The following is a 15,121-nucleotide window of genomic DNA, read 5'->3' as shown; positions in this document are numbered from 1 at the left end:
AGCACACTTCAGGATTTTAGCCCTGATTTTCCACTTGTCAATGGATTTTGGGGATCGCTGACAAAAAGCCCCAGATCACAGGCAAATCAGCACATGCCCCCATGGCAACTGTCGCCCACTGCTCATAAACGTGATCAGGAGCTAGCCGACACATCACTGACGCCTGCTGGATATCTTGTAGACTAGATATCTGGGTCGCCAGAGGGGTCAGGTAGCCGGTAATGAGCTACAGCCAATGAGAACAGACACTCCTCTGCTTTCTCCCTCCCTTCTCCTCTCCTTTGCTGTCATCCATGGTAGTTCTCTGAACCCGGTCTTATCATGCAATTTGTATGAAGCGGGCACAATAATAGCCTTTAGTTTCTGTCAGAATATATACACACAAGCTTTTCATTGGTTGTAATCGTGTCGTCCTTGCTGAACCACAATATGAGCAGGAAGTTATACATTTTCATTGCAAAAATAATCCTTGCTGTCCATGAACCTAATCCATTCTTTCACCTGCATTCTTTTCTTTTTCTTCATCGCTTGTTTGCTGTAAGTTAGCATACAAACACCTTGGACTGGACTGTCATTCCCTTGTTATGTCTTGTGTGTGTGTGATCTTGTACTGTGTGACCACCTGTTGCTGATCAATTATGTATTGTGTGCAAACCCCAACAACTGCGAGACAGAAATATGTGTAGCGTGAACAGTACAGATATGGGAAGACTTTGATAGGTGTGTAGTCTGACAAAGGCAAAAGTCCCAATAGCAGCTCCTAGAGGTTTTAATGGTCATTGTCCTGAGGGTGGTGCTAGCAGTGGGGATTTTGTTCCTTTGAGAGTACAAAATGTGCCCCAGCTAATTTAATTTCTTGTGTGTCCATATATATTAATTAATACACTTACTCCTCTCTCTCCTCTTCTTCTTTGGTCACATAATCTGCACTGGGCCCTTCCATAGACTCCTTCCATATTGCTGCTTATTGCTGGGACTCGCTGCACTGATGCAGGGCAGCATGGAGAGTTAAGGAGGGCTGAGTCTTCGTAAAGCCTCCCCTTAAATATAACTACATTTAAATAGGCTTGAAAGTCCCCACAGAACTGGCTCCCTCCTGAGGGTCTGTGGGCAGTTCTGGAAGGGAAGTAAAGTTGGACCCGTGAAAGCACACAGGCCTCCCATAAGGGTCTGAGGGTGGCCCAAGGCAGGATCAACATTTCACGCTCAATAATATACTGTACTGAAGGGAATAGAAGAAAATTGAACGAAAAATGCTAAACTGGCCGCTAACCTGTGCACACTCATTTTGCTCTCTTTTCAGGTTCTTCTCTTATCTCTTATTCGCTTTTTCCTTCAAAGGTTCCTCGTGGCGTTTTAAACCTCTAGTACTGCTATGAAGCAGTTTTGTTTATCACAACGACACACACAGGCGCAGTCAGCTGACACGATACACAGTGCTGCCACTGGTGTCACACGACTACCGCATTGATCAACAGGCAGCAATAACATGCCCTGATAAGGGGAATACAAGAAGGATCCACACAATGCATTAAAATCCTAAACCTGTAGCTGATCAGAACTGTTGATCATACGGACCTGAACTCATGACCAACAATATTGTAGGAAGGATCTTTTGCAGCATGAGAGACTGCACAATGGCATATAAAGCAGAGGTATAGAAAATCATGTATTTTTCTTCATCAATTTGCCTTTCAGATGAAGAATGAGCTATATGTGTCTCTTCAGTGGCCATTTGGTGTTGGTCACATTTTGCTTTGTGCTTTCTCGTTACCACCTGTAGTGAATAAATACATTTGAAATATGTTGTAGTAAAAGAGTGGTCAGTTGAATTTGTTCAAAGTTTTCAATTTGGACGCTGTAAAGAAAACGAAAACATTATAATTTAACCTCAAAATAAATTACCACAATATAATTGCAAAAACCTTGGAACTATCATTATTTTTATACTTTTACCTCCACATTGGCAATGAAAGCTTAAACCATCTGGTCAGGCACAGGCTTTTGCATGCAGATTGTTCACTCATCCATCAAAATAAACACCTAAGCCCAAAGCCACCTGCAGTTCCTCAGAACAAACGTTTCTTCAATCTAAGATGCACTTTGTTTAAATTACAAGGTAGAGGCAGCAGTGCCTAACATTTGCTCCACTTAATAAACTCGGAACACTCCCTCAATCCCCTATGCTTGAGTTTGATGATCCAGCCCTGCAGTATCAAAGAGCAGCAAGAAAAAGATACGGAGTGACAGCGTTGTCATATCAATTCTCATCCCTACCAAAGACACATCTCACTTAGGCTGTAGTGAACAGATAGGGGCCCATGCAATGCCACTGTACAAATAATTGCTAGTCCATAGTCGCACCTGTCAAATACGGTTAACCATCTGGGTTTCTGTAGACAAGAAAAAGGGAAGAGAATAGATAAGCTCCATTTAGTTTGGGAGGTGATGTGCCTTAAATTGCAGTGACAGCTGTAAAAGCACTTGTGCTTGCACACTACAGAAACGGAAAGTGAGATAAAGGAAAGCATCACGCTGGAGAAAATAATCTTGGCAGAGGTGTGTCAAGGCCATCTTGGCCATCTTTAATTCGAGGAGAGTAGTGAAGTGTTACCACAGAGGAATGAAATGGTATCAGGACTGTGTATGTATGAGGTAATTCCTTTTTGCCTTGTAAGCGCACCACATATATGTTGGATGTAAAATTAAGGAGAGACATGAAATTAAGGAGAGATATGAAGTATTGCTATTCAAGTGTATATACCTGAATATTTTCTTTTCACCCTGTATCTGTAGTTGATTTTTCTCAACAGAACAAGCCCAAACTCTAGCCCGGAAAGTGATTTCTGGTCTAGAGATCCTTATTTGATCTTATAATGGCATAAGGATCAAAAGATGTTTAGATGTGATTGCACACCTCTCATGGCAAACTCTGGTACTGTCCTCAATGTGTTGTGCGCATGGACCATCAAGTCTGAGTGCGTGCGTGCGTGTATGTGCGTGCGTGTGTTACAAAAGCCTGGTCTTACTGTATTTTGGCAGTCAGCATTGATGAGCTGTAGCAGCTGGCTTTCAAACTTCTCCAGGGATGGCTGGAGGGAGATGGTCAGTCTGCTCAGGGTGAAGGGGAGCATCTTGAGCAGCTGAGGCCTCAGCAGAGCATCTCCTGGTGACAGTACGGACACCAACATATCAACCATGCCGTGACATTAACATGATTATATCATATTCACAGTCTAAAATGGGTTTTCTTCTCCTCTGGTTTGTTTTCAGCCCAGCAAGTCTGTTCTGTTAGGATTACTGTGGAGGAAAAAACAACTGAAAATCACCATCTAGCGGAAAAAAATGAGTGTAACAAGTTGTGTAAATATTTTTCAGCATATTCCTATTTTTGTGACCCATTTGCAAAGTTCCCTGACATTTCCAATCGTCCTCAGAAAATTTATCTTGGCATCCCAGAAGTTCTAGAGACCTAAAAGAGAGAGGTCAAGTGGAAACTACATGGTTTGACACAGTGTTGTGGCCATGCTGATTCTACTTGTGTGTGTGTGTGTTCGCTGAGAAAGTGAGCTAAACTTCTCCATGTTATTTTATCAGTGGTGTCAACTTAGGGCCAAAGGGTTGTTTTCCAGAAACACTTGCTGTTTCATGGCAGCTTTACTTAATAATTTGTTTGCCTCAGCCTGGCCTCCAGAAACCCTCCACTTTAAATGCTATACAGACCCAGAATGTTGCTTTCACCTTGTCTTTTGTTGTTGTATTGTATTTTTAACCATGCTAGTAGCTGGTTCTGTTGATGGCAATGTCAATATGTCGATCAGCTTGTCCATCCACGACTTTAGTCCAGACTGAAACTACAGGTTTAAATGAGCCACGATATAACTGTTCAAAAAGTGCTGCTGAATAAGATCCAATACTGGAGTCACAGAGGAAAATGTATTCTGCTGCTGGACTGAATATTTGTTGAAGAAAAGACATTTATGGATCAACAAGACTAAATTCATCCTGAAAGAGAATGCCTTTACACAGTGAAATATTGAATAACCTGATGTTGGACAAAAGATGACTGGCTGAATGGTTTGTTGAGTGGTGCTGAGCAGAAAGCTCTGCTAAAGAAATTATATAAGGCATCTTTTCATGTGTGTTTCTGTCTTTCTCTCTGTCTGCTTCTCTCAATAACTGTTTCAACTTGCCTAGTCTTACAACCTCTGTGTGTCTGATACAACAGTGCCACAGATTTTACACCTGCTTTTCCATCCATGTTAAATTTCACACAAAGTTTCCTGTGTCTGAAAATGATGGTCAGTCTGAGGAGTAAAAACCGGTGCAGCTGTTATTTGTATAAATTCCCATTTCCTATTCCCATATTTTGCGCCAATGAACAGGAACACTTCATTATATTGCATTACTGAATATCGAACGCGCGATTTTCAGCTGTAGTGGCACAGAACCTCATTATGGTCCTTTAGCAAATGACAGCAAATACAATTTGACTGTTTAGTACCATAAAAGAGCTATACCACCTACTGTATCAGCATGTACTATAATTGGCTATAATTTTAACCAATACTTATATATAATTGATAGTATAAATTTCCCAATCTCGGGCCGATAAGTTAGCAGGCCAATTTTGAGCGTGCATCACTGATGGAAAGCTGTGCCGTTAACACCTTAGCCTTCACTGACGGCCAAGGTGGTGGTTCAGTGGTATATTTGTATGAACTTAGCTTAACAAAGTGATTGCAATAGTGTAACACTTTAAACTTAAACTAAACTTAAACTAACTTCTAATCAAACTGATCTTTCACTACACAAAATAAGTACCATCAAGCATTCAATTATTTGTGTCATATGTCATACTCCTTCATGGATCTATTGATGAACTGGGTGGGGTAATGCCCCCCTTTTTAGGCAAATGTTTACACAATCAACCCTCACTCTTTGATTATGAATATATTTGATTAGAACTTTTCTGAGAGACAGCAGCTCCATTTGAATAAACGCTCTATTGATTTGTGGTAAGCTGCCTAATGCCAATCACTGGAATATTTATACCACAAAGAGAGATAACAGTGGTTGTGTCAAAAGATCTAACAAAAACTGTTTCCATCTGGATACTTGGCGTAAATTGAATCAGAAACGATTGAAGAAAGCATCTCAGCCAACGGATGAAGCATGCAGGAACTCCTGTGAAGTCCACAATCACCGCTTTCAGACACAACAAAGTGCAAATAGCCAGCGTGATTGTAATCTCTTCAAGAGTAATGTAGCCATCAAGCGTTTCATTGCAGCCCTTGTCTCAGGAGCACAGAGTTGGACTCTTCTGAATGCGGCGTGAATATCAAACTGGTGGCTGTGGTCTTAAAAGGCAGCTTAGGTCTCTGCTGCTCACAGCCCCAGAACATGAAGAGGATTAGCCAGCTACCATACCTCCCACTGACTCCCAATGATTATAGCTCTGCACTGTCAGACTTCATTACATTCCCCCTTAGAAACTTACTTTCTAAGCACTGCAGTCATTTCAACTTCTGATGGAACTAAGTTTCAAGAAAAGGCCAGTATTAAGCACCATGATGAATGCTGTGTATGTTGTTTTGACAGCTGGACAAAAATATGTCCAAGATGTAAGATTACATCTGATAGGTGCTGAATGTGTTGGATAGAGTCAGGTCACATATTGATTAATCCATCTCTATTTTAGGTAACCTCTTTGTTCTGTTTTTAACTGTTTTTGACCATCGAATAGAGGTTAAATGTACACCAAGATTATCTGTACAGTGAGTGTAGTATAAGAATTAAAGCAGCTCCACTACTGAGATGAGTGAATATGCATGCTCTTTAACAACCACACAGTGCCTCACATTCTTACAGTTCCACATATTCACATGTAGGAGTATCACAGCACCATCACAGTCTCTAATGTTGACAACTAAGGCTTTCGACTGAAGAAACTCAGAGTCAAAGACTGACTAATGTCTGACAAAGGTCTCCGTTAGATCGAAATGCTGCACAATTAAAATTTCTGGGAGCTATTAGCGCATTGTGTAGATCTTTTGTCTGATTCTTGCCTTTAGTCAAAGATCTTAAAACATCTTAAAAGAGCATCTGTTATTGTAGCGGTGCGTATCACTTATTTTTTGACCCAACACCTTCCCAGTGATGTGAAGTTTACCTGTTGGAGAAGCTGCGAGCCCGGGAATGTTCTCATCCCCGGATACAAGGACATTCTCTGGAAGGAGATGCATCAAGGAGGCCAGCTCGGGGTGATTTTTAATCACACATTCCAGATGTGCGCCATCAATAGTCTTCAGGAGACTGCCATCTGCAAAGACATATAACAATTTATATAGAAAACATTTCATATTTCACATGCATTTCATGACAAATAGGCATGCTCTGAATACAAATGAGTTAGATATCATATTCCACCCCACCATCACCCCCAACCCACCCAAAAAAAAACGTCATCCATCTCCTTGGTGCGTCAGAGTTTAATAATTCCCCAGAAGCAATGAGTCACCTGACAACCTGACACCAAACACGCAGACACTTCCATTTTTCAATATTCCATTTGGGTGTTGGTGACCTAGGTGCAATGTTCCATTACACTGCGAGCATCGTTTTCCAGGGCATAACTGAAATGACAACCATTCAACTCGGAAAACGCGCTCCTCCATAACAGCACTGCAGCATAGACGAGGCACGAGGTATGAGCAATGAGTTAGACATTGTCATCTTTCAAGCAGGTCATCCAATGACAAGTGACGACCCACCATTCCTGGCATCAACACAAAGCACGGACCATTTGGAAGGTGAGCAAAGTAGTGTTTGATGCGCTGCGTATGTTGGCTTCCTTCAAGCCTGAACTGCATGCCAATCTGTCACTCTGACAGGGTTAATGATTGTACCTTCAACAGCATCAGTGACAATCAATACAGGAAGATCCATTCACCCCCATAGGCTGTTTCAACAAGAGGACAGTGAGCAATTTGTCAGTGAGTCTTTCCAGGTAGTGCAGAGGTGGTGATTTCTGGGAGCATTTAGTGATGGAATGTGTTTTGGGTCATATGTAATTGCCATGGTGAGCAAAGTGTTATGATGATGATGACAATGAAGTTTGATAATTTGGTCTGTGTCAATAAAGAAAATGTATGATTTTAGTTAGCTAAAGATGTTATATCAATTGTGTCATATTGCTAACCATTATATCTATTTGAAGCTACAGCCTGCTCTTTCTAGCTGAACCCTTTCAAAATACAAACACTGACATCACCGTGAGCCAAACACAATGATAACCTTTATGGGTTCGAGAGCACATGTAAACTGGGTTAGGGTTAGGGTTACACTTGGATAATTTGTTTTGATAGTTTTAACAGTCTTGATAGGTGGTATTAACTAAACATGTGTCAAGTCAGCTATGCAGTGTTTGTCTAAAAAAGGTTGAGATTCTTGCCCATTTCTGTAAATATGCAAGTGTATGCTGAGGAAATTCATACAAATATATATTTACATTATACTGTATAGGAGCTAGGTATTTAACATTCAGGAACAAAATTGTGTTTTTAGCTTTCTACCTACCACTAGACCCAATTTCACATGTGTAAATCCCAGATTTGTGACATGCAGAGGATTATCTACACATTAACCGAAGAGAGCTGCCATCCTTCTGGCTTGAATTTGTGTGGATAAAGATTCATTTCCAGCAGGACAATCACCCTAAACACACATCAAAGCGATGCCAGGTCTATTTGAAGTCCACGGAAGAGAAGGAATTGCTGACTTACAAGGCTTTCCCTCCACAGTCACCAAACCTAAACCCCCAAACATTTTAGGGAAGGTATGAAACGTGAAAAGATGAGACACACTTTAACATCACAAGACACTGTTGGATCCTCTGAAAGAGAGCTGGAATAACGTGAATTTTTATATTTCTGAAAACACTTGGAGAATCAATACCAGGGTTCAAGCTGTGAACATGAAACGATGGATAGACCAAACATTAAAAAATAATGACTTTCAGCAAATTCACTTTTTTACTGACTTTTTAAAATTATTTTTGGTGTATAATTATACAATCTTAAAAAAAAAATAAAAAAAAAAAGATTTGTTTCTTGTGTGTCACATCTGTCATTATAACCATCAAAGCTTTTAATTGTATAATGCCTGACAAAATAACCTGGATACAAAATACAAGTTGACAAAGCCAAAATTAGATTTACAAAGGACACATTTATGTGACCTAAATTTCCTCATTTGCCCATCTGCCGTCCAAATTTTATTATGATGCTAATATCCAATGTAGCATTATGTACACCTTCAATGTACTCCTTTCCGGTCATAAAAACATGAAGCCACAGTATTGAAGTTGTAATAAATGCTACCCAACATCCCACAGTTTGGAAAAATTGCTTAATGCAATCCACACCTAAGCAGTATTTCTCTCAATAAACTGTATGTATTAACTTAAAAAAAAATCTGTTTATTTTTTCTAGTTCTGACTGCCCTCCAAAAACTAGAAAAAACAGAAAACAAGCTGTTCGGATATTGTCCATCAATAGCTTCCCAAAGAATTCAGTTTAAAAAGTGATTGAAGGCATGAACTACACTTCAAAACAAACTGGTAAATCCATCAATTACATATTTATGTTTATACTTTTAAGAAACTATTGCCGGAACCCATTTTGCTGTTATTATTTTCTTGGTAAAAAGATTACAAATAACAAATGGATCACTATGGGACCAGCTCAACGGCACAGCAGAAAAGAAAATAGATTTTAAGCTGTATTTATTTGGAGTACATTGAGGCCTGGGCACTAGAGGGAGATGGATGTTTCTGTTCATAAAGGAGTTCCTTTTCAATCATATGAAACAAAATTATATTGAATGTGTTTGCGTTCACAGGAAGGATGGGAAGAATGTCCATTTCTGCTGCAGACAGCTTTTCATCTATGTTCAGGGCAGAGCCAGCGCCTTTATCTTTAAAGTCAATGAAAGGGGATTGAGAAGGAAAGAAGATGATGGAGTGCATCACTGTGTTCTCCTCCCCTCCCTCTCCATGACTCATCTCAGCCAGACCCTCTTACTCACTCTAAGATATAACTTACTACAAAAAAGTGCTTACGTCTAAAGCCAGAAAAGGAAAATGGTTTGGCGAAATCTCTGAGGTTGCAGCACAGCTTCAACTCTGTTGTACAAACGTTTTCAGTGGCGACAGCAGCTTTCATGGAAAAGGTGCTTCTTACCATGAAACACAGAAAAAAGTAGGGAGAAGGGAGAGAAAGGGGGAGAGATATCAAACATAGAACTTTCTTGACACAGATGGTGCCCAGGTCTCTGCAACTTTTTCATCATTTATTTCTTGTTATTCATTATGCATCAAGCTTGGGTTTCAGTCAGATGCTGTGCATAGATTAGAAAACTACCCCCAAAATTCCTAACAGCGGTGGTATGGTACCTCAGAGTCAGTTGAGCAGAAACTTGGCAAGAGATGTGAAAACAAGGAAGTGGGGGAAAAAAACCCACAAATGGCTCAGCATCACACAAACAGAAGAGGTGGTTTGGGGAGATGGTTGAGCGGGAAGAAAGTAATAAAGATGAATACCAATGGGGTGATTTTTGAGAGACTGTTTTACTGCCAACTTAGATAGGAGTAAAGGGATTCGAAGTGGTGACTTGCAGTCATTTGTTATCGATGTTTGTTACTAAGAAATCACTTGCTCAAAAAGATTAAGGAAGGGTTTGGCCATTGGAATCTACTTCCCATCTCATTTCTCGGGCGAATTAAGGAATTAAAAATGTATGTATTGCGGCGATTAAACTACGTATTTCAGTCACTGTACTGTATTTAGACAATGCATTTTTAAAAAATCCATAAACACATTGAACGATCCTAAGTCCCGCCCCCCTTAATTACTGTTGTTAGGTCAGAAAAGTTTGACAATAACAAACATGGTGACATTGGTCCCGTTTAGCCGGGTGCCACAGTCTTTATAAGATAGTTTTTTGGGGTCAGTAAGTATAGCTTCAAGAAGCTGACAGCAATGACTACAGTACGGGATGGAAGGCTATATTCAAGATGTAAAGCTACGAATAGGAAGGCAAATGACACGAATTGAGGCCAAGTCCTGTCGGTTGATTGTTGATTTCCTCCCGATATGAAATCTCATTGTTGTTTATAATGCGGCCAATCATGGCGGTGTCGTCTGCATACTTTTCTAGTGTTGAGCACTAACGTAGAGGAGGTGCGACTGCCAATCTGTACTCTCTGGGGTCTGCTTGTGTGGAAGTCCAATATCCAGTTGCAGAGTGTTGTACTCAAGCCCAGAGTGATAAGTTTTCCAATCAGCTTCATGGGTGAGATTGTGTTGAATGCTGAGCTGAAGTCAACAAACAGCATTCTGATGTAGCTGCTCTTTTCTCCAGGTGTACGTGAGGACACAAATGAAAGTACTCTTTAAACATTGTTGATGAAGTTGTAAAGGAGAGTTTGACCTGGCTCATTGTGAGCCAAAATTGGAACAGGTTCCAGGTGGAGGAGCAACAATAGAGGAAAGTGTGGTTTAATTTCATTGTTTGTTGGAAGTTTGAAGTTCACCCAAACAGAAATAAATCTTGGTGTAGGTGGTAAAAACAAACACTCATGTAGGAAGCCATAGAGTTAGATATGCAGGTAAAACCCCTTTGAAGGCACTAGCAAACCTCTTTATCTTCGCCACAGAGAGGCTTTTTGGTACATCAGTGACAAAATTTGTCATGGCACTACCTTTCTGTCCCCCTCACACGACATACACACAATAACTTGATGCACCGTGGTGTTGCTTCAAATTAAGATATGGTAATGTGAACACAATGTACCATCTGTTTGTCCTCTCATCACACTAAGAGGCCCCCACAGCAGTCCTCCATCCCTCTCATTCCACTTTTTCTTCTCTACTCCTTCCCCTTTCCTCCCAGTTGGTTGAGAGGAGAAGCTTAGATCAAGCCAATGAGCTTACTGCCTCCCTTCGTGCTTGTTTCCTCCTCCTTTTTTTGACTCCCATCTTTTAGGACTTTCAAAAGCCCCAAGGCAGCTTCCTTCCCTCTATCTTCTCTCCTTTTCCCATTTCCTGCCTCTTGACCCTGACTCCAACTCTGGAAAATAGAGAGGTTTTGACTTCTCTGCCACCAACACTCCATTTCTTTCTTCCCTAGTTTCACTGCTCCCTTTTCAGTTTAAATTCAGACTGACTTGTCTCCAAGTTAAATTTCTGCATTCAGGTTTTCTCCACTTGATCTTCTACCTTTTTGCCCAGTTTGTAATTGAAATGTTTGAGACTGTGTTTAACCTAAGGAGTAAACTTGTTTTTATTTCCTGCCAGAAAGTGAAAAGCATCCTTTTCTTATTTGTAGCCACGAAACCTTGTATTTCTTAATAAGCCCAGATGTTATATTTCTGTTCCAATCTAATCTATCCATCAAAATATATAACCTGATGATGTGCTTTTAAAAACAACACAATCATTATAATTAGAGTTAAGAGAATTTATGCATCCCATCACATGGCATTCCTAGGTTTCCACCAAGTCAGTCTCCTTTGAGAGAAACTCTTTCTTCCTTCCTTTTGAATCTTCTTCATGTATTCACTTCTCTCTATCCAGCTCCATGCATTCATTGGCCTACCCCAGAGGAGGGTGGGTGTGTGTGTTACTCAGCCAGTGGCAGTGAGCCTGGCTAGGCAGTAGAACTTAGGAACATGTAGTGTTTGGCAGCCACCTATAGTACAGTATATACAATGTCTGTCCCTGATAACACTCTGGCACCCAATTACATCCCCCTAAATATGCAAAACTACACATATACACAAAAAAAAAAACACAAACCCTGGCCATGGTACTCCTCTGTCTTGAGTTCTAAAGGGTTGTCCACACTGGCATTATCATTACAAAACTATGGAATCTGTCATAACAGAATTGTGGAAGATCTCCATGAATGCATAAATTAAAACGACATTTCTTTATAGCTGTGCTTTAGAGCCTCTACACACATCAATGTCTATGCCCTCATAGAGGCTCAGTAATTTCCTAAAACAGCTGTGTACCATTAGTTCTTAGCAAATGTTTTTAATAATGCATTTTTTGCCAACTATTTTCAGCTGAGGTTAAATACATTAATAAGAAATTATGACTCGAGGAGTCTGAGTTATGTGATCAAGTCAAAATAAACTACAGGTGAGGTCACCTAGTGCAACACTGTGGCTCACTAATGTAAGTTTTTATTTAACAACTCTATGGCACAGTGGGTTAGGGTTAGTCACTTAAAACCATGTAATGAAATGTGTAATTCAAAATGAAAACAATATGGAAGATATAAATTCACTCAAGACAGTGGACTATAGGCCCTGCTTCTAACCTGATAGTAGGATCTCTGCCTGTCATCATACGTAACTGGTCTCACACACATACCACATCACGAGAACATGCAAGCAATGTCTAGAGGGCAGTGATCCATCTAATGAAAAAATGGTGATAAAATAAAGAGGAGAAAAGGCCCAGAGGAAAATGCAGCTACATGCTACAAAAGATGGTTTCAGACAAAGCGCTTTGCAATTTGCCTCTCATTCACACAGGTTTTGGGTTTCGTGTCTTGCTCAAGAGCACTTTTAAAAATGGACAGGCAGAGCAGCGGATCAAACCACCGACTGTGCAATAATGGAAAACCCGGTCTACCTCTGGAGTGTGCTTGCATGTGTGTGTGTGCATCCAAAAGGTGTTTTAGTGTGTACTAAAGGATGTTTTAAAAATAAACTCAACATCACACAGGCAAAACAATCTGACATCAGTAGAGGAAACAATGTGCTTTTAGAAACTCTAGAAGCTGGGCTCTAAGGGATGGCAATGACAGCTGTCTCAATCACCACTTTGGTCAAGAGTGAAATATCTTAACTGTCAGAGAATTACCACAAGATTTTTGTACAGACATTTAATGGTCACCAAAGGATGAACCATAATAGCTTTACAATCCCTTTATTTTTCCAGAACTATATGAACCTATATGATAACAATGAAAAAACTATATGATTGTTTCTTTAAAACATAGTTACAAATCCAATAAATGATTCCACTAACAGTAGTTTTAGATTCATAACATGAAATCACAATGTCCAGTTTGACCCAACCTGTCAACCACAAAGTAAACAAAGCCCACTGATGGTAGTCTTTGTTGCAACTGTGAGAGGAACCAAGTCAACACATTTTTCATGCAAAAAGTGTATCAAATGTATCTTTGCCACATGTTGTAATGCAGCAAACAAATGTCAGTGGAGTGTGAAGACAAAGACTACAATCTGCACTGCAAACAGTGGAATGAATACTGACATACCCCAGTACTCCAGAGGGTAGAGCACAATTGCTGGCCTTGGAAGGGAAAATAAGTGCCAGGGTGTAAATGATAGGACTCAGGTTTGTTTGCTCTACAACCACCAGGAAAGATCATACACTATGTACACAGCATACATAACATAGTGCTAAGGATGCAATGGAGGCACATCCAGGTTTAAGGCACCAAAGACACTCAGGGACAAATACTAGTACATGGCATGCTAGTCTATAGCCTGGCAGTAAACATTGGCTTCTTTCAACACGTTTTTTAGAATAGCACAGAATCTACAAAATGCTTCAAAGTTGTTGTGGCCTGGGTTGGGCATTTTAATAGATGGCAAAATCCATATCTCATGTTTCTCACACTAGTTACTTTCAAAACAGACCCTCATAGATGCTCAGTCTGGCTTCAAGCTATGTCTATGAGGCTGCCTCAGACAAACTGGGAGCCGTTTAGATCATGTTTACACCAACATTTGCACTGCATTTAAAAACACAGCCTCCTCATTCAATAAAAACACTGTGGCCACAGCAGGGGTCCCAACGCAGAGGGAGGCCCACGGACAAAAAAAAACAGTTATCCAGAAAAATATTGAACCTTGCTTGTGCAATGCAACATCATCTGACAACACACTGTGCCGGTTAATTAAATATAAGCAATCATCCTGGTAGATTACTTAGAACTGTATTAGTTCATTAAAAAACAAAAGATTAACAGTGCCACTGTGATAACTTTAGAGAGTTTTAAAACTCTGTCTTAGACCAATACAAGCCTTAACACAATACAGCACACTGTCACTTGCAAGTGGTCAATGTCATTTGGTGAGAATGGGTGGGACAAAATATCGATACAGCAAAATATTGTATCACTTCGTATTGTGATACGTTATCTATATTTAAAACATGCAGTCGCTCTTTACAGATTCCCCTAAAACTCCTTGTGGTATAAACTTCTGTAAACATAATTTAAACTCCAGAACTGTTCTGCTCTCTGGCAGTTCTGCCTCTTGCCTGTGAATGGCTATTTTACATTGAGATGATGACAAGACATTGACAATTGGCAGTCAGTACTTGTTTGTTTTATTCTGTGATTTTCACTTCTTTTAAATTCCTGGAAACTGACACAATGCAGTGAATAAATACAGAATTCCTGCCTTTTGCGGAATATATTTTCTTCCTCATTTACTCAGACACTGTGATGGATCGTAGATTATTGTCTTGCAATAAATAAAGTATGGCAGAATTGCTGTATTGCAATACCATTGTTAAAGTGGGCAATGTATTGTGACAGTATTGTATCACAAGTTACTCTGTGATTCCTACCCCTTGTGGTTAGTTTCATATTTTACTGTATGTGTTAGTCTGGTGCTGTGGTGCGTTCAGTTGTTATAGAGATAGCTTGAACGTACAAAAAACAAGAAACAACGCCATAAATCAAACATGTCAAATAACAATAGATCCCAGCCTCTGCAGAGGAAAGTTTGGGGCTGAATCTCCATACCTGCAGGACCACATGAAAGTGTTTGAGAAATCTAAACAACTGGCATCATTAATAAGCTTTAAAGCATAACTTACTTTTGTTCCTTGATGACAAATGAATCAATTAGTGCTCCCCAAAGCTTAATTTACAGTGTCCATGTCAGTGAAGGCTGCAATTCAGCATCTATCCATGCTCATGACATGCGCGTCGAGCCCAAAATTAATGACCACAGAGATAAAACATGCCATCAACACGTCTATGTATGCAGACACCCTGTGTAGCACAA

The 15,121-nt window shown here is 40.1% G+C and overlaps 1 protein-coding gene across 1 annotated transcript in view; it reads right to left on the bottom strand.

Annotated features, from left to right (window-relative positions):
• nphp4 (nephronophthisis 4) overlaps positions 1 to 15,121 on the bottom strand; it is a 165,990-nt gene that overhangs the window by 124,431 nt on the left and 26,438 nt on the right. Inside the window, exons 5-6 of the mRNA XM_084367532.1 lie at positions 6,173 to 6,322; positions 3,030 to 3,166 (exon numbers count right to left, since the gene is read on the bottom strand). Of these exons, the coding sequence (XP_084223658.1) occupies positions 3,030 to 3,166; positions 6,173 to 6,322 (287 nt within the window). The remainder of the gene's footprint in view (positions 1 to 3,029; positions 3,167 to 6,172; positions 6,323 to 15,121) is intronic.

Source organism: Pagrus pagrus, assembly GCF_965226575.1.
Source record: "Pagrus pagrus genome assembly, chromosome: 11".
Lineage (NCBI taxonomy): Eukaryota > Metazoa > Chordata > Actinopteri > Spariformes > Sparidae > Pagrus > Pagrus pagrus.
This window is presented reverse-complemented; position numbering and strand designations above follow the sequence as displayed.